Consider the following 25072-nt stretch of genomic DNA (forward strand, 5'->3'; position numbering starts at 1 on the left):
GAATTTGTCTATTTTAAAATCTGTAATGATTTTCCCAAGCAACTGGGGGTGGGGAGCCAGCTCATAAATATGTACTATCAAATTGTGCTAAGTTATGTATGAGAAGATCAGAGACTGAAGGGAGGACTTATTTTAGACCATTGGATGGTCAGGAAAGGCCTTCCTGGAGAGAGGACATGTAACCCAAAACATGAAGAATGAGAAAGTGCCTGCCAAGCTGGGAGAGACCTGCAGGAGGAAGGGGCATGGGTGTGAGGCCAGTGTGGCTGGGACCTGGTGCGCAAGGGGGAGGGAGAGGCGAGGTGGGCAGCATCAGGGAAGCTGCGGCCTGATTTGCATGATTAAGGGTCACAGAAGGGAGACAAGAGTGAAAGTGGAGAGGCCAGTGAATGAAGGAGAGAGTGGAGAAGCCCAGATGGAAGAGTGGGGGGTCAGGATGGAGTGGTGTCAGGGGAAATAGGAGGAAGTAGACAGATTCTAAAAATGTATTCAACATTGACTGTGGGGGGCAGAGAATGGGAGGTGTTAAGAGAGACATCCAAGTTCCTGATCCGAGCAGAGGACAGCAGGGCTGTTTCCTGAGATGGGGAAACTGAGGGGTGGGGAGTTCATGATTACAAGTGAGTCATACTTTAAATGTACATGAAGATGAAAGTCTGTGGGATTATTGATTATTCACCCATAAAAACCAGAGAGAGGGCTTCAGATGAGTCTGTGCCCTCCATGAAGACCCTCTGGAGCCAGAGCAAGCAGAAGTGTAAATGACTTGAAAGTAAGTTCGTGGTAAACTCACTAATCAGATCTGAATGCCGCTCAGACCTCACCAGACAATCACAGACGATGGCAGTGAGCCCATTCTTGAGAACATATTCTGAAATGAACAGAAGAGCTTTAACACCCAGATGCTTTTGTGTTGGAATTTAGCTTTCTAGTTATTATTAGAAAAAAATATCAGATCTAGAGTATTTGAAAGATAAATACTTGGTTTAAAAAAAACCTCTAATCCTCTCATATTATGTTTCTGGTTCTAGGCCATCTTAAATGGCTTTCTGAGTGACTTCCCACCTGCTGTAAAGCAAACTGCACCAAACATTGTAGAAGCATCAGTTGAGATTTATAACAGAATGAGTGTTGATCTCCTGCCAACACCAGCCAAGTCCCATTACGTCTTTAACTTGAGGGATTTATCCAAATGTGTGCAAGGTAATGTCCCAAATTCTCATTCTCTGATCTGCACCCTCCCTTCATTTCTATTGGCCGCCAAGCCTCTCAGCAGAATTGTGTGTACCCAGGTGTCTGTGACTCACCTGGAAATCCCCTTACATGTCCCAGTTCAAGTCACCCTCCACCTCCCGCCGAGGCTGAGCACTTCACAGCTTTTTCGAACTGCCAGCATCTCCCACTTCTCACTCCCAGCTGATGACCTGTCTTTCACTGAGGAAATAGAAGCAATCGGACCGGAGCTGCCTCATCTTCCAAAGCTGCCGGACAACCTGCATCTTCCTTCCCTGAGCAGAGCTGTCCCACACCTATGGCACTGAATCCCATCCCCTCCTGCGTACATGAGGATTTTGCTCTTATAATTCCCACTTCTCTTCTGTATGTTCAATGATTTCTCTTCTATTGGATCATTCCTAACAGCATGAAAGAACTGCGATAATACCTCCTATCTTAAAAAAAAAAAAAAAAAGTTTTCTTAGGCCCCATATCCCCCTACTGATACCCACCCTTTTCTCTGCTTTTTCTAGAAAGACCCCTTAAAGAACAGTCTCTCCTCACTGTCCCACTTACTCCCTCCAATTCTCCTTTAATGTATTTCAATCAGAGTTTCATACTGACACTGCATTAAACCGCTCTCTTCCCAAGTTCACGTCTCCATCTTGCCACATTCATTGGTCAGTTCTCAGTCTGCACCTGAACCTCTCGGCAGTGTCTGGTACCACCCTCCCCTCCTCGTCACCCCCTACACTCACCCCCGTCCCCACCCCCAGCCCCCACTTCTCTACTGTTCCGGGGCACATGCTGTCCTGGGTTCCCTCGTCTCACCAGCTCTGCCTCTCAGTCTGTTCTGGTGGCTGCTCCTCCTCTTCCCTGCCTCAAAATGTTGGGGCCCCAGGCCTCTGTCTTCAGTCCTCTTTTTTAGCTACACATACTCCCTGGGTAATCTCAGTCAGTTCTATGGTGTTAAATGCCATCTATTCAGAGATGGCACTCGAATGCCTGCCTCCAGCTACCTCCTCCCCTCTAGGTTACGTCTGATGTGTCTGATTTGCATATCCAACTCCCTTCTCAACGTCCTCACTCAGCTGGGCTTCTTAAACTTGACACGTCTGCACTGAACTCTTCCTTTATCCCTCCACCCCTGGCCACGTGGACCCCTGTCCCAGAGGGGACTACCATTAGTTGCTCTGGCCACGAGCTTTGATAACCCGTATCAAATCTTTAAACAACACTGATGCTTTACCTTCAAAATATATCCCAGATCTAACTACTTCTCACTACTCCATCCACTAGCACTCTAGCTCGAACAGCCATCACCTCTCACCAAGATTTCTAACAGAAAGAGCCTCTTCTCTAATCTCCTGCTTCCAGTCTGTCCATTTGCCCCACCTTGAACCCAGCTCTGCCTCTGCCCAGCAGCTGGAAGGATCCCCTGTCCAGACCCTCTTGAGGTTGCCTCTCAGCACCTGCCGTGTGATGAGTCTCTGCATGATCTGGTCCTGGTCCTCTCCCTGCTTCTACTGCTCACCACTTTCCTCCTGGCTGCTGCCGTGTCCTTGCCTCTCCTGGAGTAGGGCTGGCCAGGGGCCCCTGTGCTTCTCTTAGATGCTCTCACCCCATATATCCACATGGCTCACTGTCCCAGCTTAAGTGTCACCTCCTCAGTAAAACCTTCCCCCACTTGTCCCTTCACAGCACATATTACCTGAAATCATATTCTGGGTATTTCTCCACGTGTGTTTGCATCTCTGTCTCTCCCACTAGGACATCAGCTCCACACGGGCTGTTCGATGAGTTCACCACACATCCCCAATGCCTAGGACTGTGCCTGGCATTGAACGAATGGATATCTAAATTAATGAATAAACAAGTGTCACGAAAGATCAAAACTGAAAGGAAGCTTTTGCAATACCCAGATCTAGCTTTGTGCATAAGGACACTAACTCGTCATTGCTCCACGATCTGCCTTGTCTCCCGACTCCTCATCCAGTGCTCTTCATTCTCCTCCACTCTCAATAATATTTTCTCAGCAAAGATTCAAAATGAAGCATAAGTTTGTTTAAAATATCTGTGAAGTAGCCTAAGGGAAAGCCATCAAGCACTGCCATGTGGATCAATGGCCAGCCTCTCTGAAACCCAGCTCCCTTTTCTGTTCTCATCAGAATCTAATTCATTGCCCGTGTGCACTACGAGGGCCATGGCAGCAGCCAAGGCTCGGCTCTAAGAACCCTGACCCCCACCTGCCCCTCCTTAGTTTTCCCTTCTCACCACAGGTCCCTGATCTTTCTAACTCTGGCTCTGAGGGCTCTGTCAGTCTGTGCTCTTTCTCCTCCTCCTCCTTGAAGAGCCTGGGGCTCTCCGAGCTGGCACACCATCCTTGCCACAGGATGACACAGTAACTTCTTTTCCTGCTCCTCCACTGAAATCTTACACTCTCATATTAGCGGTTTAGTCCTGGCATTCGTGAACTCATCTTTCCTAAGAAACAGTAGCATATGGCTTTGTTTCCTTAGTGAACTGCTTTGAACTCACTTCCTGGTCCTCAGACATTGTCTCATCTGGTCATTTATTTATGATCCTCCCCCGTTGCCTATTTATTTCTATTTTTTACATAATTTCTGAGCTTCAAAATCCACTTTATCTCTGGAAAGGATACCATCATAAAGTATCCAAGAAATTCTAATTTTAATATATTTTTCCTTGTCTCCACATTTCACCAAAATGTCCTGGGAATTCCCTTACTTCTGTAACTATTAGCTGAAAATAATTAAAACTATAAGCGCTTCAAGAAATGTACGAGAGTACTTTAAAAATTTCGTGGAAAAAATGTAATTAAAAGACAATACAAATCTTTCCATAAACTTTTTGAAAACCCCGTGTATATATCACACACACACAAAAAAACAAACAAACCCACAAATGTGAGGTGCAAAAAAATAAAATAAAATTAGTATCATCTGTAGAAATGCCCTAGTATTCCATAGTAACATAGACAGTATCTGCTATGTTACATGGTGTGTGCTCTTTGCTGTGTGTACCTGTGTACATAGTAGATACTCTCTCTGCCCACATCTGCACAGTGTGGGGAGCCCTATCTGAGGAGTCCCTGTGGAGAAGGAACATTTGCTGGCAATGCTGTACATCATTACTTTTGTTGTAACTTGAAATTATTAGAACTATATTTGCAATAACAATTTGTATTCATAAAAAGTGTTCTCAGAATAATTTGAGTAGCAACCAGAAAGGCCAGGGGCATTTGGTGAGGACTGAATATTGGGGAAGAATGAGAGAGAGAATGAGTGTTTTGAAAACAGTGTAAGTGTCAGGGGGGGAGAAAAGTTGCATGACAAGTAATCTTTTTTTAAAAAATGTGACACTTCTCACTTAACATATTGCAACCCTGTAATAATGAGATGAACATTGCTTATATTGTGAAGTCTAACCACTTCATATGTGCAATTAGAGAAACATCACAAAACAAGAAAAAGATGTTTTTGTCATGGGTTCCTGTTTTGCTTTCAAAAAAAAAAATGAAGTCACCATTATTACACATGTATATCTACTGGGGAAGTACTCATTTCTGGTAGTACGGGGATAAAGTTGGACTTAATAGCTATTTCCTAGTTAATTAAACTATTACTAGAGATTCCACAAATGTAGAATTTTCCTTTTCTTTTTTTATCTTTTCTTAAAAAACAGGTATCCTCCAGTGCGATCCAGGAACAATCAGAGAAGAAATTCAGATATTTAGACTCTTTTGTCATGAATGTCAAAGAGTCTTCCATGATCGTTTGATTAATAATGAAGATAAGCACTATTTCCATGTTATGTTGACAGAAATGGCCAGTAAGTATAAATCTTTATATATATTCCTTTTTTTTTTTGAGCAGAAATGCAATTTGGTTCTGAAGGAAAATTAAAATAAATTTACATAGGGGAATAAAATGAATTTTAGTCATTCATAAGTAAAAGTTATTTTCTTTGATAGCTCAAATATATAAAAAACATGAAATATGAAAAGAATTTTATTGAAATTAAGGAAAGGTTAATATTTTTAATTTAGCATAGAATTTTAAGTAGGGGGGTAAGTAGGAGAAACAGCATTTTGTATGATAAGAAGCCAGGAGAATTCTTAGTTACTTCTTAGTTATTAAATAAGTATCCATATTTATTATTTAACAAAAGTTTTAAATATTTATTAAATATTCTTAATCTTAAATCTGGGAAATTATCAACCATACTAAAGTGGCATGGTGTTAACATGGCTTTCTCTCAGTTTTCGTTTATACTAATTACGACTTCTAAGTAAAGTTAACAGCTGAAATTATTCTGTATATTTTATCATTCAAATACTGCTTATCATTCAAGCTTATCATTATGTTAAAAATTGTTTTTGTTTTTTAAATAGACAAACATTTTGGAATTGCAATTGGCCTGGAATATTTTTTGAATAAGCCCATCATATTTGGAGATTTCATTAAGGCAAGTATGTTGTATTGACCTAACTACATTTAAAGATTATAAAGCATTTTTATTTTCCAATTCAGTATTATATTCTACAAGAACTTTACATCTGTGAAAATCAAAGACGTGGGCCAGGTGTTAGAAAACTATGGCCCATGGGCCAAATCCACGTGCCACTAAGTGTATTTTTGTAAACAAAGTCTTACTGGAACACAGCCACACCCATTCACTTGTGTACTAATTATATAGTTGCTTTTGCACTAGAGCAGTAGGGGGCAGTAATAGCAACAGAACCATCTGACCTGCAAAGCCCAAAATATCTGGGCCTTTACAGAAAAAGTTTGCTTACTTCTGATCTAGCTACATTCATTTTGGTAACAGTTCGAATCAGAGAACCATCAGGTTTTTGATTTGGAAAGAAGCAGAGAGGTTTAGTCTCAGCTAAGGAACGGAATCCCCCCTATTATGTTCTATGTTCAGCCTCTGCTCAAATGCCTCCAGTAATGGGAAGCTAATTATTGAACAGTGCTGCCCTCTTCATTTCAGGGTAACTCTAATTAGTAGCAAAATTTTCTTTATATTTAACTTCCTTTATATTTCCTTATGAGCTCAAGTCTGTTTCTCCAATAATATCTACACATGGGGCCTAATTTTACCTCCTGGACCTGTCTAGAGTAATTCTTCCCTCTAACCACCTTACCTGCCTTGACAGACACCCATCCTATTTCACCATGTTGACTCCTGTTTCGGTAAAACATTCCCAGTGTCTCCAAGAGAAGAGGAACTATATCTATTTAGTATACCCTAAGTCCCCAGCTTCCTGCACAGAACTAGGTACATAGGAGGCTAGCAAGCTCTCAATCAATGCTAGTTGAACAAATGAACAGACTTGTCTTTATACAAGTATTATATATATGCAATACCTCACCACTGTGGTTATCTGGTAACTCCCTTTTAGATGAGTATTACCACCTGACAAATGAAAAAGATAAACAGTTTATTCGTGTGAAATGTATCTATTTAAATTTATTATTAAAAATAAAGTCCAAAGTTTGTTTTTAAAAATTGTATTTCCTGTGTGTTCCTAGTGATAGTATTATCAAATAGGGGAATAAATATTATCAAATGGTTGGAAGGGAACAGGTGTACTCTCCCTGCATTGCCAGTATGTGTTTTATCAAAGGTTCCAGATGAAAATGCCCCCAGGGCAGTTGCTGCAGCAAAGAAAAGTCACCATCAATAGATCCAAACAAGGACTCAATTTTCTATGGTTTACACATGAATTTCATTCTCAAGGATTTGTTAAACCCTAGATGACTGCTGTGCAAAAACTACATATAGTTCTGGCATGACTTTTTATAACAATAAAAATCTGCCATGCAAAATTTTCAGTTAGCTTTTCTAATGTCGACAGCCTAAGAGTATGGAACCAGAATGTGGGATTGTGAGAAAAACCAAAACACTATTTCCAATCTCCTGTGTGAATTTCATTGCAAAGATCATTGAAATTCCAGTGTATCACTTGAAAAAGTTAAATGAAATGGATTTCCAGTTTAAGCATATTGTATGTATATTTATATATAAAAATTGATCCAACTAGATTTTGTCCTGTGATCTTATAGTTTGGAGCAGATAAATCTGATCGGATTTACGATGATATGCCCGATTTAGAGAAAATCGCAAATGTTCTACAAGACTATCTTGATGATTATAACCTCGTAAATCCCAAAGAAGTGAAGTTGGTGTTCTTCCAGGATGCTATAGAACACATTTCAAGGTATAACTCTATAAGGTTCCCAATTATGCATTGGTTTATTGTCTTTTGTATTAAAAGGTAAAAATTAAGTTGTAAACAATTCTTTAAATAGACTGTTAGATGAACAATGTTCTTTCAGCAATTCTGACATAATTTCAAAATTATTTTTTAATATATTTTAAATATATATGGCATGAACTGTCTATGGGAATCCCAGGGGTTATTATTTTTGCTAAATATTAACAGATTGTTTTTATATGTCCTGTCTTATTACAAAAAGGATCTGAGGTGGTTTACAGAGATACAAGTACAGTATAACAAGACTAATTACATGCATGCCTAAATAAAGAGGGGGTTCAAGATTATAGCAAAACAATTTGAATCCAGGATTATAGATTCCATCTGCTTATGAATCTGATTCAGTGAAAGTATCCCTTGAGAGATGTCCCTGACACATGTGCATCCAGCATGAACATCTGCAGTCCTTGGGGCATGCACCACATTTTTTTTTAATTTATTTTATTGAATCAAAATCGATTATACATATTTTGGGGGTTGAAAATTGAGATATGTTGATCAAATCAATATTACTAGTATATATATTGTTACAAATCATAATTATTCTTTTGTTGTTGTTGTTGTTGTTGTTGTCATCTTTTTGTGACCGGTAAGGGGATCGCAGCCCTTGGCTTGGTGTCGCCTGCACCGCACCCAGCCAGCGAGCGCACCGGCCATTCCTATATAGGATCCGAACCCGCGGCGGGAGTGCTGCTGCACTCCCAAGCGCTGCACTCTCCCGAGTGTGCCACAGGGCCGGCCCCATAATTATTCTTTATGCCCCTTGTCCAATCTCCCCCCTTCCCCCATTTCCTCCCCCTCCCCCCTCTAATTAACCTAGATTTCTTCTGTGCTTCTAAAAGAATAATGGTTACTCTGTTAATTTGTTGCCTAGATAATCTGTACAATGCTGAGAGATGTGATCAGGTCCCCCAATATTATCATAGAGAAGATGCTTCTTCTGTCACTCTGAAATGGGCTTTGTGGAAAGAGACATCCTCTTCTTTTCTTTGTCTCTGCTGGTGACTCTCCTCGTGTGAATGCACTCCAGTGGTTGGCAGGCCATCTGCATGGTGGGTGTGGTGTCTAGCTGTTTCACAGCAGCCATGGTTACTGTGGTGGCTGTGGTGGGCCACCCACATGGAGGTGCTGTTTTTGGTATGCTCCTTGGCACTGGTGGTATGCCTGGTTGTGGAGTGTGTCTGGTCCCCTTCTCCATGCCTCTGGTCCCTGGGCAGGTCCCAAGGTGCTGGCGCCATGTGCCTCGTTTTGGGAGGGGTGTCCGGTCCCCTTCTCCATGCTTCAGGTCACTGGGTGAGACCCAAGGAGCTGGTTTGGTGTGCCTGGTTGTAGGAGGGGGGTCTGGTCCCCTTCTCCATACCCCAGGTCTCTGGGTGGGCCCTGAGGCGCTGTTGCAGTGTGCCTGGTTGAGGGAGGGCAGTCCAGTCCCCTTCTCCATGCCTCAGGTCACCAGGCAGGACCCAAGGATCTGGATTGGTGTGTTTGTGGGAGGGGGGTCCAGTCCCCTTCTCCATGCTTCAGGTCACCAGGTGGGACCCAAGGAGCTGGCACAGTGTGCCTGGTCATGGGAGGGCGGTCTGGTCCCCTTCTCCATGCCTTGGGTCCCCGGGAAGGCCCTGAGGCACTGGCACAGTGTGTCTGGTTGTGGGAGGAGGGTCCAGTACCTTTCTCCATGCCTCAGGTCACTGGGCAGGCCCCAAGGCACTGGCAGGGTTTGCCTGGTTGTGGGAGGGCGATGCAACACTTTTTGAAGTGGTTCTTATCCTGTCGGACAATTCTAAGTGTTAAAGTGACCTTCCTATGACTTCAGGTGTCAGTTCCTTCCTGTGGAGCAGTAATAATAATGGCACTCAGTGTACATATAAAACCACGATATTCAGCATCTCACTTAACCGTCACAACACTTCTCTCTATGGCTCAGTATCATAATCTCTTTACAAATAAGGCTCGGAGAATGTTCCAGTGGCCTATTGCTACGTAATAAGTCACTCCAACACTTAGCAGCTTCATTTTACCATAATCTCTAATGGTTCTCTCTCAGGGGTCTCTCTTGCAGTTGCAATCAGACAGCAGCTAGAGCCCCTGGAGCATCTCTGCCTCCACGTGGTCTCTCCACACATCTCTCCAGCACAGTAGCATCAGGGTGTCCAGGCCTCTTATAGGGTGGCACAGGGCTCCAAAGGCACATGCTCCAAGACAGAGAGCCAGGCACAAGCTAAATGGCCTTTTTGACTTAGCCTTGAAAGTCACATAGCATCACTTCTATCATACTCTTCAGTCAAAGCAGTCATATAGCCCCACCCAGGTTCATTAGAAGAGAACAGAGACTGTTGATGGAGTCAAAGAGTGAGCAGGACCAGAAACATTGTTGCAGCCATTTTGGGGACAATGCAGTATGCCGCTGTGAGGTTAGGTAAATTGTCTGAAGTCCTCTATGTAGTGGACCGGTAGGCTGGGGATCACATCCAGTGATTTGGCTCTATCTCCACTGCAGGTCCTCCCACCCAAAATCGGCTCACTCTTTTTCATGGCAGCCCTCCCAATATTTAAAAATCATCCCCATGCTTTTCTTAGCTTTATCTTCTCTAAGCAAAATTATCCCAGTCTTTCATATTGCCTGCTAGAGATTATTTCCAACCCTCGACATACTGAGCACTTTATAATTTTTCAATGTTCCACTTAAAGTGTGGTACCAAGATTTGATATCATATTCTGTAGAAGAAGCAGCATGAAATACGAGAGAGAACAGGATTTCCCATGGTCTACTGCTGCAGCAAGATTTTAACAGCTTTGTTTTTTTTCCCCAAGTCAACTACATTTTAGTGTTGGTCCTTCTTAAGATTGACAATTAAATCCCCAGGATTTTTTTCACATAAACCATAAGCAAATAAAGTCTTGCACTTATCCTATCTTTCTGCTCTTTAATTAACTCTAATTCAAGAATTTGTGTTTGTCACAGCTCGAGAGTTATAACATACAACCATTTGCTTCCCATCCGTCACTGCCAGCATACCCACACTCTATCCCCTGACAACTTTTATTCCCATAGCTCAGGCAGTCCCTAAGCCTGCAAGGAAAAAAGTAATGTCAGCACTCTGGTCTGAGAAACTTCCTGGAGAATAGACCAGACGACAGGTAAAGCCAGCTGAATTGTATTTATAATCTGTCTTACTTTTGTGAGACAGAATCACCAGGCCACTCAAGGTTTGTTTAAAATATTACAGGGGGAAATTAAAAACCATGCGTAGAATGGTGGAGATTTGGTTTTCAGATACACAAAGGACTGCCATGTAAATAACGATGTAGACGTGTTCTCTTTTTTTCTAGAGAAGATTAGTAGTTAGGAATCAGAGAAAACGTATTTCTACTTGTAAGTAAGAGCTTTCAAACACTGATTAGCGATGGAAAGGGATTCGTTATAAATGTGAGTTATGGAGTAAAAATATTCAGAAATTTAGCACATCCTGCATTTCCATTTATTGGCAATAATTCTGTTTTTCATTTCTTGGCATAGGGTAAGTGGGTAAAAGTCTTCCCAACTCAGTGAAAAAAATTTACTTCAGAACTCGTGTTTTAAGGGGCAAACGCACCAGGCAGTTTCTTTCCTTTTTATTTTAACTTCTCATTATATATTATAGTTGATTTTCGTGTCCCTTTACCCGTTCCTCTTTCCCCCGTCCCTCTCTCCCCTCCCCCCCACCTACATCGTATCTGTTCACTTGTCTTAACAAGTTTAAGGAATTGTTGTGATTGATGTGTCTTCTTCCCTCCCTACCCTTTATTTGTTTGTATATTTATTTATTTATCTTTAGCTCCCACAAATAAGTGAGAACATGTGGTATTTCTCTTTCTATGCCACACCAGGCAATTTCTACCCATCACATGCCCCCAAGTCTTCACCACACTCCAAGGGTGGTAGAACAGATCTCTCTATTAAAACATAAACCACTAAGTGGGAGAGTGAACTGTCACCTACGGTATCAGAGAAAATGTAACGTGCCCACTACATTAGAGGATTCTCACTGAGGGGCGTTTTTGAACCATTTATTGGTAAATTGCCAGAAAAAATAACATGGAGAAGCAGAATGGACAAGTCATTTGTTTCCAATAATCTCAGATAGAAATAATCAAACTAATATAAATAATAATGTACATGGAACAAGGAAACAGTGACATATGAAGTGCAAGATTTTCACAATATTCAATATTTCATCCACTGTAGGACACTTGTGCATTACGAAAATATATAAAAAATTATTATATCTATTCAGACCTCAGTTTTGTACTCACATGGGTAGCTGAAGAGAAACAAGCAAACAGATAATCTTATGCGTCTTCCACTAGATGTGCATTGTGACAGAGTCGCAGCAATGAAAATGGTGCCTGTGGGTCTTGGTTTTTCCAGGGAAGGAATCGACAAAAGATTCTAGGGAAGGAGTCAACAAATTTCTCTTGTAAAGGGCCAGATAGAAAATATTTTATTGATAAAGGTTTGAGGTATTGGATGTGCTAATTAGTCTGATTTGATCATTACACATTGTATGCATGTATCAAAATATCACACTGTACCCCATAAATATGTACAATTATTATGTGTCAATTAAAAAGTGTATTTTTAAAAATACATTTTAGGCTCTTCAGGCCATACAGTCCCTGTTGCAGCCACTCAACTCTGCCATTGTAATGCATAAACAGCCACAGACAGTAAGTGAATGAATGAGCTTGGCAGTTTCAATAAAACTTTATTTATAGATGCTAATATTTGAATTTCATATGATTTTCACATATGGAATGTTACTATGGATTCTGTTACATATGTGAAACTAATGTTTCACATATGGATTTTCACATATGGAAATGTTACTCTTTTGAATATTTTTCAACCATTTAAAAATCTGAAAACCATTCTTAGCTCGCAGACCATTGAACACACACACACACACACACACACACACACACAGAGTTAGAGAGCAGGATTTGGCCCACAGGCCATAGCTTGCTGACCCCTGTTCTAGACAAAGCAATGTTCTCAGGCATTCAGGGTACGGAAAGAGCAAACCTGTCTGAGGAGCAGGAGATGGTGTGAGGTTAGAGGAGACCAATTTGAAAGTTTGATTCTTGTTGCAGAAGATCCTAAATAGTGACCAGGAGTCTGTACTTTGTCCTTGGAGGAGCACTCCTTAAGTAAGTCCTTGTAGACTCCCTGCTCTAGTCTCACACTACACAGCTCCTATCCCTGCCACCAAAGATGATGGAGTATAATAGCTAATCGGTGCTCCCTATTTCACAGCTGTCCAGGTCTCTAGAAGTTGGTTATTTGAATACAGATAATTTATGAAGCACCTGCCGTGATGCTGTGCACTGTTCTCACAAGAACTGGACAGCATCCAGCCTCATGATGGAGCTCACATGAGGGAAAGGGCTTGCATGGGTGTCCTCTCAGCGATTACAGAAACCATGTTATACTTTCATAATTAAAAAATAATAAAGCCATTATAATTTTAAAATATTTGAACATTGTTTTCTCCAATTATCAGCATCATGAATAAAACTACATAGATGATAGACAAATAATATAGATGCTTCTTGTTAAAAAAAAAAAAAGACAAAATTAAACATGCTTTTACATTTCTCCCATGATTTCTAGTTTTGCTGACCCAGTCTGAGATTTTAGACAGTGGTGACGATAATTTCAAAAAGAAATTATTTTTACACTGTATCTTCTTTTCAAGATCATTCCATGATCAAGATCTTTCAATTATCATTCCATTTTTTATCATCTAAACAATATATAGACTTGAATCTATATACCATTCACTTTTATACTGATGTTTCTTCCCCCTTCTTGGGTTTTTTTGATTTTGTTCATACTTCTGCATATCTTCCAGAAATTTTTTAGAAAGTGTTTGCAGATGATTTACTCTCCGGGCCACAGCATGATATTTTTCCCTCTCTATTCGTTGTGTTATAGAGTGTCATCTCATAGAATAGATGTCTGAGGCCAGCCTAAAAGTATTTGTTCCTTTGGGTGTAATCTATTATTTCTGCCTTAGATGCTCACAAAACTTTTCAGTTATGTCTAAAATGTAGATTTCTATTTTATATAATACTATATTCATATATCTCCTAGAAAATATTTAGTGTTTTGCCTTCCTCCTTTTTTTTTTTTTTTTTTTTTTTTAATCCCCGACCCTCAGTCTGTGGGCTTCGCTCTGGTGGTTTCTTCCTTTGCTTCAGTCACTGTGGCATCGGTTCTACCCTTCTTATCTCTCCTTCTGTAATTCCTGCTATGTGGCCTCTGGGATCCCATTTGTTTCCATTTGTTTCTTCTAGATTTGTCTATCTTTTTTCTCCGAGTTTTGAGTATGTTCCTTGATTTTGTCCTCTACTTTACCTATTCAATTTTCCACTGAGGTTTGCAGGTTGGTTGTCAGATTTTCCATCTCTATTCAATTTTTCCTAAACTCAGATTTTTTTCTCCTTCTTTTTTTTTTTTTTTTTTTTTTTTTTTTGTCTTTTTCGTGACCGGCACTCAGCCAGTGAGTGCACCGGTCATTCCTATATAGGATCCGAACCCGCGGCGGGAGCGTCGCCGCGCTCCCAGCGCCGCACTCTACCGAGTGCCCCACGGGGTCAGCCCTTTTTTCTCCTTCTTTCTAAGTACTCACTGTAGTATCATGATTGTAGTGCTTTCTTTAATTCTCGTTAACATGGTTTGGAAAACCTAAAATTTTGTTAGTATCTTGCAGCAAATCTATTTCAAATTGTTTTGCTGATTTCTTCTGAACTACAGTGTCTTTTCCTAGGTCCAGTCATTTTTCTGCTCTCTCATCCTTGTAAATGGAGACCTAGGCTTGCCGATATAATGGTTAACGTACATTGTGTTCTAGATCAGCCAGGGTCCCTGACAAGATCCTTCATACTTTGACAAAGGGAAGAGAGATTTTACTTTATTCTAAATTTGCACGACTAAGGCAGAGAGCCAACAGTCTGTAGGAAATGAGGAAGAGACAGAAAAATGGAAAAGCCCAGCAGCAATGTTCGTCCTACCTTGAGCCTCAGACATAAAGTCTCCTCTTGCAGCATCCTGCTCAAAGCTGAGCTCCGCTGGCCAGCAGCCTTCCACGGTGGGGCAGGCCTTCTGAGCAGAAGCACATCTGTGAACTTGAAATAAATCTTTCTCTGCTTTGCTCCCTGCAGGATTGCCCGGATGATTCGTCAGGAAAGAGGCAATGCCCTCCTTGTGGGAGTAGGAGGCACAGGAAAGCAGTCGCTTACGAGACTTGCAGCTCATATATGTGGTTACAAATGCTTGCAGATTGAACTTAGCCGGGGATATAATTATGATAGCTTTCACGAAGACCTGAGGAAGTTGTACAAAATGGCTGGTGTAGAAGACAACAACATGGTTTTCCTTTTCACGGACACCCAGGTACATGTTTAAATGGCCCACGCATAAGAACAGGAAACATACAGGTATTACGGTCCAGTGTGTGCTTTGAACAGTTTGTAGGACAAATTTCAGCAGACCGTTCCCTTTGGTAACAGATTTCCTGCACCTCGTAAAAGACTTTTATAACACATTTTATTTCTTTTATTTGTTTTAAGTATTTTCCTCCTTTAAATTCTAAGTACTTAAATATGATCAAAGGTTAAAGAGGTGAGAAGGTTTTTAACTTTTCTTTGAGGAAAAGAAAAAGATAGCAGCAAAAGGTAATAAACTCTGTCTATAGAAGTATATATAAGAAAATAATTCCCTACGTAAAATCAGTTAAAGAAATATGCTTTCCCCAAGAAAAGGAAAAAATAAGGGCTATGTTTTAGGGCCAAATTAACTTTAAAATTGAAGTAAGATTATATCTATATCTACAATAGCCAATTTAGCTGATCTTGAATTAATACTCCAGTTGAGGATTTTCTACATTCATTACTTTTGGGTAATTTAAGTTTAGGAAAAATAAATCTTTCTGGAAATTAGCCAAGAAATTAAAAAGTGATAGATTTGACATACAAATATTTTAAGCTTCTTTTTAATTTTTAAAACATTGTTAAGTAGGATTAAGTGCAAACACAAAACGCGAAAAATATTTTTAACATCTATGACATGCAATGAGTTTATATCTTAGTATATAAATATTTATACAAATGAAAAATGAAAAGCAAACACACTAATAGAAGAAATATAAAACTGTAATAGAATGTGAATAAGGAGTTCCCAAAAACAAACAAGGGCTTTAAACACCTGAAGAAATGTTCAGCTCCCCCATTAATAAAAGACATTTAAATAAATAAAAATGCCAATGGTTTGGCCTTGAAAATTGACAAAGTTTGAAAATCATAATATGCAGCATTAGCAAAGTTATGGGGGAAATAGGCCTGGAAGACTTTCTCACTGGAAGACTGTAAGTTAGCAAAACGTTTCTGGACGGTAGTTGGCAATAAAGTTAGTAGATAAAGCCTTTAAATTTCACTTACATATAATCAGAGCTGCATTCAAGGTTTCATGTACAACAATATCTACTGTAATATTTTTAAATAATAATTTGAAAGAGCTTCAATCTCCAGAGAGAGAGAGTCAGATAAGTAAATTCTGGCATGATCACATAATAGAGAATTATGTAAAAAATGAAAAATCATATTGTAGAAACGTACCCATTAATTAATATGGAAAATGTTCATAATGGGTTGTTACATCATTAACACGTGTACAAAACATCTACCATGTAAGCTCTTGGGTTCAAGGTACATCAAAGTAGATATGCCATATGTGCAATTAGAAAACGTCTAGGTCATGCGGTTTTGAGTTTTGCTTATCTATAGTTTCTAGTTATTCTAAAATTAAGATATTTCTTATAGAATCTTTAACATTGCTTTTATTTTTTTTAATTTTTATTGAATCAAAATTGATTATACATATTTTTGGGGTTCAACATTGAGATATGTTGATCAAATCAATATTACTAGCATGTATATTGTTACAAATCGTAATTATTCTTTATGCCCCTTGTCCAATCTCTCACTATCCCCACTCCCTCCCCCACCCCCTCTAATTACCCTAGATTTTTTCTCTCCTTCTGAAAGAATAATGGTTACTCTGTTGATTTAGCATTGCTTTTAAAAGTCAAGCAAGTCATATAAAAAGACTCAAAGTATTATAGCTCCAAAAATCAAGTCATACTGTCCTGCTCCACTTTAAGCAAACAAAAAGCTATTACACTCTGTTGAAAGCCCCAGCCGATCTCAAATGTCCTATAGTGAAGAAGAGTGAAAACCAAAATAACTGGAATGCTTGGGTGTGTATATATGAGTATATGTATATACACATATATTTGCAAAACTATTATAAATGTGAGAAGGAATTGAGAGAGATAAGATGTTAAAAAACAGAGTTTAATTTGCTATTCCTAGCAAATGCAAAGGAGAAATAAGTATTTTAAATAATATAAATAATATGATTTCTAAGCCAGAATTAACAGCCGATACAAGGGTACTTCAAAAAGTTTATAGAGTGATTTGTATTATCTTTTAATTCTATTTTTCCACAACTTTTTGAAATACCTCATATTTTATATTTTACAGAGGAAGCAAATCTTTTCTAATACTACTGAAAGTTTACAAAAACTGATCATATATTAGGTTTAAAGAAATTTTTATTAAATTTTAAAAAGCATAAACTGTACAATAACCTTCTTTGCCTGTGCTTTAATCAAAGGAGAAATTAATGATGTGGCTGAGTGCTTTAGAATGCTTATATAAAGATCAAGAAAATCAAAATCTCTGTTTAGATAATAGGGGGGAAGAACTAAATATTTTTTAAAATCTATGGAATGCAACCAAACATTTCTCAAAGTTAAATTTATAGATTTGAATCAAAAATTAGTAACTACACAAATCAGTTTACTTAAAACTTTAGGAGGAAAAAGGCCACAAGGAAGCATCAAGACAAATAAGAAAAGGAAACAGTAAGATAAAAAGCAGAAAGACAAATTAGGACAAAGAGAACTACTGTTTATTCTTGGGAAAATTAACAGACACAATTATGTCAAGTTCATTTAAGAAAAAACAGAAAGTTATAAATGAAGAAAAAAATAATAAATACGTTGTCATAGTTAAATATATAGGACTCAAACTTCTATATAACTAAAAATTAACTGAAGTTAAAGAGTAAATGATAAAATATTTTAAAATATTTGTATCAATTATGAGAGACAACAGGTTTATTTTATAGTATGTAAATTACTCATTCAAATTTAAAATGAAACCCCCAGTATGCAAAGTTTGAACAGATTTTTTTAATGGAAAATGATAAATGTGGAATAGTATTTGCCCTTGCAAATAATCAAAGACATACAAATTAAATTTTCCCAAAAGAAACATTTATACTCCCCAAATAAACAAAAATAAATATTAAAGGTTAATGAAGTCATCCTCGAATTGAAAGAGAAATAGTAGAATCTTCAAAATCCAGAAAATATTCATGCACTTTAATTACTAGTCTCACTCCTGGGAATTTATTCCAAGACCATAATACAACTTTGGAAAAAAGCTAAAAACCTAAAGATGTTCTTATAATGTAAACAACACTTTAAACCATGTTCATGTAAATGTAAGGCACATCAGCTCAATGGTGTGTTGCACTCCCCTATCTATGGTTGTAAATATGAGTACTCTAGAGAACTTTAGATTAATATTTATGATAAAATAGAAACTGAAAGGTGAAGAATATAAAATACTTGCACATATGACTTGAACTAGGTAAAATACGAATGCCCTTTTTTTAACTTTCATTCTTTTTTTTTATTTTTTATGTTTTTTTTTTTAATTTTATTTTATTTTGTCAATATACAATGTGGCTGATTATTATGGCCCATTACTGACACCTCCCTCCTTACTCCCTCTCCCCCCTCCCTCCCAACAACCTCCTTTCTGTTCGCTTGTCGTATCAACTCCAAGGAATTGTAATTATTGTGTCTTCTTGCCCCCTCCCCTCGGTTTTGTGTGTATTGATTTATTTATTTTTAGCTCCCACCAATAAGTGAGAACATGTGATATTTCTCTTTCTGTGCCTGACTCGTTTCACTTAATATAATTCTCTCTAGGTCCATCCATGTTGTTGCAAATGGCCGTATTTCATTCTTTTCGTAGCAGAGTAGTATTCCATTGTGTAGATTATACCACAGTTTCCGTATCCACTCATCTGATGATGGACATTTGGGCTGGTTCCAACTCTTAGCTATTGTAAAGAGTGCTGCGGTGAACATTGGGGAACAGGGATACCTTTTAAGAAACCAAACAGGAAGGAAAAATGAAAAAATCAATGTATTTGCTATGTTAGAATTTTAGAATTTCATCTAACTTTTAAGATTATATTCTCTTAAAGATAAAATTAACTCCTGTGAATTTTAGAATAAATCTTTGCATTATAATTTATATGCAATTAATGTAAAATGATTGAGTGAGTTACAATGGTCACTCTGCTTTCTTCTACAGATTGTAGTGGAGGAGTTCCTAGAAGATATAAATAACATCCTGAACTCAGGTGAAGTGCCTAATTTATTTGAAAAGGATGAACTGGAGCAGGTTTTAGCAGCCACCAGACCGAGAGCAAAAGAAGCAGGAATTTCCGAGGGGAATAGAGACGAGGTAGGACATGCCAGAATAGTTACATGGATTTAAAAAACAAAAAGTTGTCGTAGCCTTTCATTTAACAGTTCACAGATGCCCTGAAGGGGTCCATAGATAGAATTTTTTTCAGTAAAATGTGTTTCCTTTGCAATTCTATGTATTTTGTTTTCTTTGCTCAAAGCATTGGTTCACCAGACTCCCAGAAACGTCCATGGACTCAGACAACAGAAACCCTACTGCCCCACTGGAGTTACAGTCTTATCCAAAGCAGCAAGCTTCCCTTACTCTTCTTTAAGCACAAGTTTACTTCACACACCCACAGGATCCTGCCTAAGGGGGCTAAGGCATGAGTTTTGTACTTTCTATCCCCTAAGCAAATTTGCAACACAGCTAAAACAGAAATGCATTTTCTCTCACTCTCTCAGGAACGGCATAGCTGTTGTCCACCTCTGTTTCTCCAGCATCATGCTGGGTTCACACTGTTAATTGTCTACCCATCTTTTCCCTTCTTTCTGCACCTTCTTTAACTTTTTGGCTGTTCTTTCTCATGTCTTTTTTGTGCCCCATGGCAAGATTTTCCTCTCCTGCTAGGTTGGGGATTATAGGTATAGACATCTACTCTATTTCAGCCAATGTAAGCAGAAAGGGATTTACTAGAGGGACACAGAATCATTGGAAGGGTGAAAGAAGAGATTCCAGACTGAACTCCTTGGCATGAATATAAAATGCACACTGTAGACACCAATGCTCAAGGAAGCTGCTGCCTCTGCCACAACCATTCCTGCTGAACCAGGAAGTCATGCAACCAATCAGCATGCCTCTGCTTCAGCTGCAGAGCCATGTGTCCTCCAGCATGTCAGGAAGCAGCTGAACAGAGATAATAGCCCCAGCAGCCATGCCACTTCTGCCAGGCTCTGCACCTGCAAAAATTGATGTCCTGCACCCTGTGCTTCTATCCCAATTGTCCTCCATCCCAAAGCAAAACCTCATATGAATCTCTCTCTCCACTTTATTCAAGGGGTCTCCTCAAATACACTGATGAGGAGGACCTAAATCATATCCAGAACCATAGTTGCAATAGAGTCTGCAAAATGTTTCTAATCTTTCTAGACCGTGTGAAAGAAAGGGTTGGAATGGATGCTGAACAAAACAGTTTGCATATCTACTATACTAATTTTTTTATTTGATATTGGTAGCCTTAAATGTATTAGCCAACACCTATTTTCATTGTTGCTTCATCCTTATTATAAATACATATTTTCTTTTTGTCAGGTGTTTCAATTCTTTATCAGCAGAGTTCGTCAGAAGCTGCACATTGTCCTCTGCATGAGCCCAGTCGGGGAGGCATTTCGATCTCGATGCCGGATGTTTCCATCCCTTGTGAACTGCTGCACCATTGACTGGTTTGTCCAGGTTGGTGACATCCTGTATGTCTTTGAGAAGTTGGACTTGCTTGATTTTAAAGAGGTAGCACATTGTCTGAGAATAACTTACAGATACTCACACTAGCTTTAAAGCCTGCTGGGAACTTACATTCATACAGGGAATAACAATGACAATCATAGAACAAAAACAAAACAATAAAGGAGGAGGATACAATTGAATTTCATGACATACAAGTTATCAGTATTCAGGTGACAAGAGCTATTTCAATGGATGTTGGGGGAGAGGGTTCAAAAGAGAAAAGGGGAGAGAATCAAAGACAGTGAGTAGAGGCAACTCTTTTCAAGGAGTTTTGCTCCAAAGGAAAGCAGGAAAATGGGGTAATAGCTAGAAGGGTATAAGAGGTCAAGAGAAAAGTATTTTTAAGTGGGGAACATAAGCAGCATGTGTGTGTGTGCTGATGAAAAATGATCCCGAAAAGAGAAATGCATTGAAGATGCAGCACACAGAGTTAAGCGTGTAGGACCATTGTCCTTGAGTAAGCAAGAAAGGATGGATCTAGTCATCAGTGAAGGAGCTGACCTTGGCAGGGACCACACACAGCTCACCCAAGTGACAGGAGGCGAGGCAAAGTATAGGAGCTCTGAAGCAGGGAGGTGGGAGGGTGTGAGAGCTTTTTGAAGTTCTGTTTGCATTGCTTCTATTTGTTTTAGCCATGTGAGAAGCAAGGTCATCAGCTGAGAGGGAAGAGGAAAGAAGAAATGTTAGTGGTCTGAGGAAGTAGAATAGGGTGTAAAATAATACTCACTTGGGAGATTACAGAACTAATGAATTAGAAAATGTAGAAGCATTTCTGAGCTGCACTAAGGAGTGAGTTGTCATGAACTTAAAGTGAGGCCAGTCACATGGTTATGTGTTTTTCTCCAGCATCCTCAGCTGCACAGTTGCAGGCATGGAGTAGCAGAGAGTTGCACTTGACTAAGTTCAGATGAGCTCACAGAAACAAGAGAGGAGCAAAGGGTTTAAGATGCACACAGGACAGTGGTTATATGATGGACCTGAAATCCCAACTGCATAATAAACAGAGTGAGGACATGAGGTCTTATAATGTATGTGATTCTATTCATGGGAATTCTAAAGACACCCAATCGTTCACTCATTCCATCAACAAATATTTATTGAACAACTTCTATGCACCTGACACTGTGCTGGGGAGACATAGTGGTCTACAAATGGAGACCCAGGCTCCCCTCTAATGGATAAAGCCATTCAGTTCGTTAAGCACCATAGACCTGAATAGGAGTTAACTGGGTGAAAGGGGGAACTAGGCAAGGAAGAGTTCCAGAGAAATATATTTTTCTTCATTATTAAACTATATGTTATTAAAATGACCAACAGATTTCCAGATTATTCCTTTATTTACAGTGGCCCAGAGAAGCACTTCTTTCTGTGTCAAAGACATTTTTCTCAAATGTCGACCCTGGAAATGAAGAACTGAAAGAAAAGCTTTCCCTCATGTGCGTGAACGTTCACCTGAGCGTGTCCCACATGGCAGAACGCTATTACAACGAGCTCCGCAGGCGCTACTACACCACGCCCACCTCCTACTTGGAGCTCATCAATCTTTACCTGTCCATGCTGAGTGAAAAAAGGAGGCAGATAATTTCCGTAAGTTCAGTATTGTCAAGGAAAATCTTTTTTTTTTTTTTTTTTGCTTGAACTCAAAACTCGAGAATGAGTGGAAGATCTATGCACCATCTTACTAGAGGGATACAGATTCTCTCTTCTTTCTGACGTATGCCCTTGACAGCATGCACTATGACCAAAAAGTGCTCCATGCAGTCGGTTCAAGGGTTTTCCCCTTCCTTGATATTTATATTTTTCTTCCATCATTTCCATAAGTATCCTTGACTCAGGAGAATAATATGGACATTGCAACATCATCAAAGTTAAGCAGAGAACTGGTTATCTCTGCAGTATTTAATATGGAGGAAAACTTTGTGTTAGGCAATAGAGATGGGATTTTAGTGTTCTAATATGTATCAACAGTTCCCATTAAGAGCAAGGATCAGCCAAACTGGGTGACACCTATGCTCTGCCTCTTGCTGTGCAACTTTGACCACATTACATAACTTCTCAAGGCCTGAGTAGAAAATACAATTACAAAATGTCTACATCTACCTCTAGGATTGTTGTGGAATTTAGTTAAATAAGACACTATCCATGAAGGGCTTGGACTGTGATCTGATGATACAAATGAGGTGCTGAGAAAATGTAGCTGCCGCCATCATCATCGTCAGGCTAATATGACCTAAAATTTTCAACATTTTAAGCACACTAAAAATGGAATCATTTACCATTTAGATATGTTAAAATTTCTTTCAGAGGACTTTTAACTGGTAAAATACATGACTTGTAAAATAACTTAGCAAATATTTTTGAAACCTGGCAATTTGAATCAAGATTGCTGACTCACCTTCAAAAAACATTTCTTCCCAGGTGTCCCCTGTACCATATACCACCCCTTCGATCCTAGTCAAGAGCTGTCTACCACTGGGAAGTAGGGTTCAGATCCAGCAACCACAGCTAGGCACCCAGGGCCCTGTCTCCCTGGTGGCTATCAGCCCTACTGACCCACCTTGAGTAGAAAAGCTCCCAGAGCTGTGGCCTCCAAGGGTTTCCATCTGAACTTGTCCCTCACTCATTCAACATGCTACCACAGAGAATAAAAATAATATTATGGGGTCCCACCCTTAGTGAGCCACAGTCCAGTGATATCCCACTGCTATGGCCAGGAGTCATGGATCCAAACACACCATGGTGAATGTCATGGCCATTTCCTAGCGTTCTATTACCTGGAGATTTCCCAACTGGTAATACGTTCACAACTTAAAGTATTACAAACTGATTTACCAATTCTGTAGATGCAGAATTCTAATACATGACCAATAGATGCCAGTAAACTTATAGTGTATAATAATCATTGTAATAGAAATTTTTGTTGTCATTTAGGCACGAGATCGGGTGAAGAATGGTCTCACCAAGCTATTAGAAACAAACCTACTGGTAGATAAAATGAAATTAGATCTTTCAGCTTTAGAACCTGTGCTTTTAACAAAATCACAAGATGTTGAAGCCTTGATGGAAAAATTGGCGTTAGATCAAGAAAATGCTGATCAGGTAAGCTGCATTACCTGACAGAATGGATAAGAAGGCTTTGTTAAGTAATTGATCACTTATATACAATGATATGTGATTGGATTATTCATTACATATGTCATAAAATAATTAAGTGGTAAATTTAGCAATGCTTTTAAGTTGTAAACAATCTCCCTTTCCTAAATCAGCTCAGTGAGTGGGACAGAGAACTGTGAGAAAAGTAGCTGCTACAAATATAAAGCAGCTCTGCCTCTCCTAGGAAGGAGCTATTTGTTACAACAATTGCATCTCCATATCGCTACCAGCGTGGCATGAGATAGACAAAGGACAGCATAAAATGCAATTCAGCTAATTCCCTCTCATCGCTGGTCTAATCCAAAGGCAAAATATGACTCGTTGTTATTGGCTTTGTTTTTAAACATTGAAATTCAAATAACGAGGCCACTTAAGCAATCATGTTTCAACGGTTAGGTCCGTCACGTTGTGCAAGAAGATGAAGCTACAGCAAAAGTGAAAGCTGAAGAAACCCAAGCAATAGCTGATGATGCTCAAAGAGACCTTGAAGAAGCGCTACCAGCGCTCGAAGCTGCCAATAAAGCACTGGATTCCTTGGATAAAGCAGACATATCTGAAATCAGAGTTTTTACAAAGCCCCCAGACTTGGTCATGACTGTAATGGAAGCCATCTCCATCCTCCTGAATGCCAAGTGAGTAATTCAGAATCACGAGTTACCAGAATACCTGGTGGGATTCCTTTATTGTTTTTCTCCATTTTCAATTCAATTGGTCATTCAACAAATTGATTTACAAGCATTTTTTTCCAACGTCTATTTTGTGCTAGATGATAAAAGATATAGTTTTTCCCTACAAGATGCATATAGTCTAGTGGGGAAACAAACATGAAAAATAATGATTTCAAGACAATGTGAGAGTTGCATAGTTTTGAAAGTGCCAAGAATAGATGCCTAAGTCTACCCGGGGAGGTGTGAGCAGGTTTTTCAGAAGACAATGCTCAGTCAGAGAGTGGGATGGAAGGAAGAGCTCAGGACCTTTGATGCTCATGGAATGGGATGGGGCTGGACAGAAGAGCAGTGATTATGGCGCGAAAGGTCTTGTATGCCGCACTAAGCAGTTCAGATTTCATCTTGGAGATATGTAGTTTTCAAACTTTCTTTAGCAATACAGCCCTTTTCTCAATTAAAATTGAGTTATAATAAACCTTTTTGTGTAAAACCAAGCAAAGGGCCCAGAGCACTCCCTCACCCCAAGCTTCCTCACTGACCCTCAGGCTGGCACTTGGTAGGGCCTGGGGAGCACTGGGCAGAGGGGCCTGAGAACTGTTGAACGTTTTTGACCTAATCAGATTTTTATGGTAGAAAGACCAAT

General features: G+C 39.3%; 1 protein-coding gene across 1 annotated transcript in view; it reads left to right on the forward strand.

Annotated features, from left to right (window-relative positions):
* Positions 1-25072, forward strand: part of DNAH6 (dynein axonemal heavy chain 6) — a 305977-nt gene that overhangs the window by 184925 nt on the left and 95980 nt on the right. Inside the window, exons 41-50 of the mRNA XM_063078669.1 lie at positions 1032-1203; positions 4921-5067; positions 5630-5703; positions 7308-7462; positions 14720-14951; positions 19010-19162; positions 20417-20557; positions 21953-22195; positions 23540-23707; positions 24158-24393. Coding sequence (XP_062934739.1) covers positions 1032-1203; positions 4921-5067; positions 5630-5703; positions 7308-7462; positions 14720-14951; positions 19010-19162; positions 20417-20557; positions 21953-22195; positions 23540-23707; positions 24158-24393 — 1721 coding nt within the window. The remainder of the gene's footprint in view (positions 1-1031; positions 1204-4920; positions 5068-5629; positions 5704-7307; positions 7463-14719; positions 14952-19009; positions 19163-20416; positions 20558-21952; positions 22196-23539; positions 23708-24157; positions 24394-25072) is intronic.

The sequence above is a fragment of the Cynocephalus volans genome, chromosome 14 (genome assembly GCF_027409185.1).
Source record: "Cynocephalus volans isolate mCynVol1 chromosome 14, mCynVol1.pri, whole genome shotgun sequence".
In the NCBI taxonomy this organism is placed as follows: domain Eukaryota; kingdom Metazoa; phylum Chordata; class Mammalia; order Dermoptera; family Cynocephalidae; genus Cynocephalus; species Cynocephalus volans.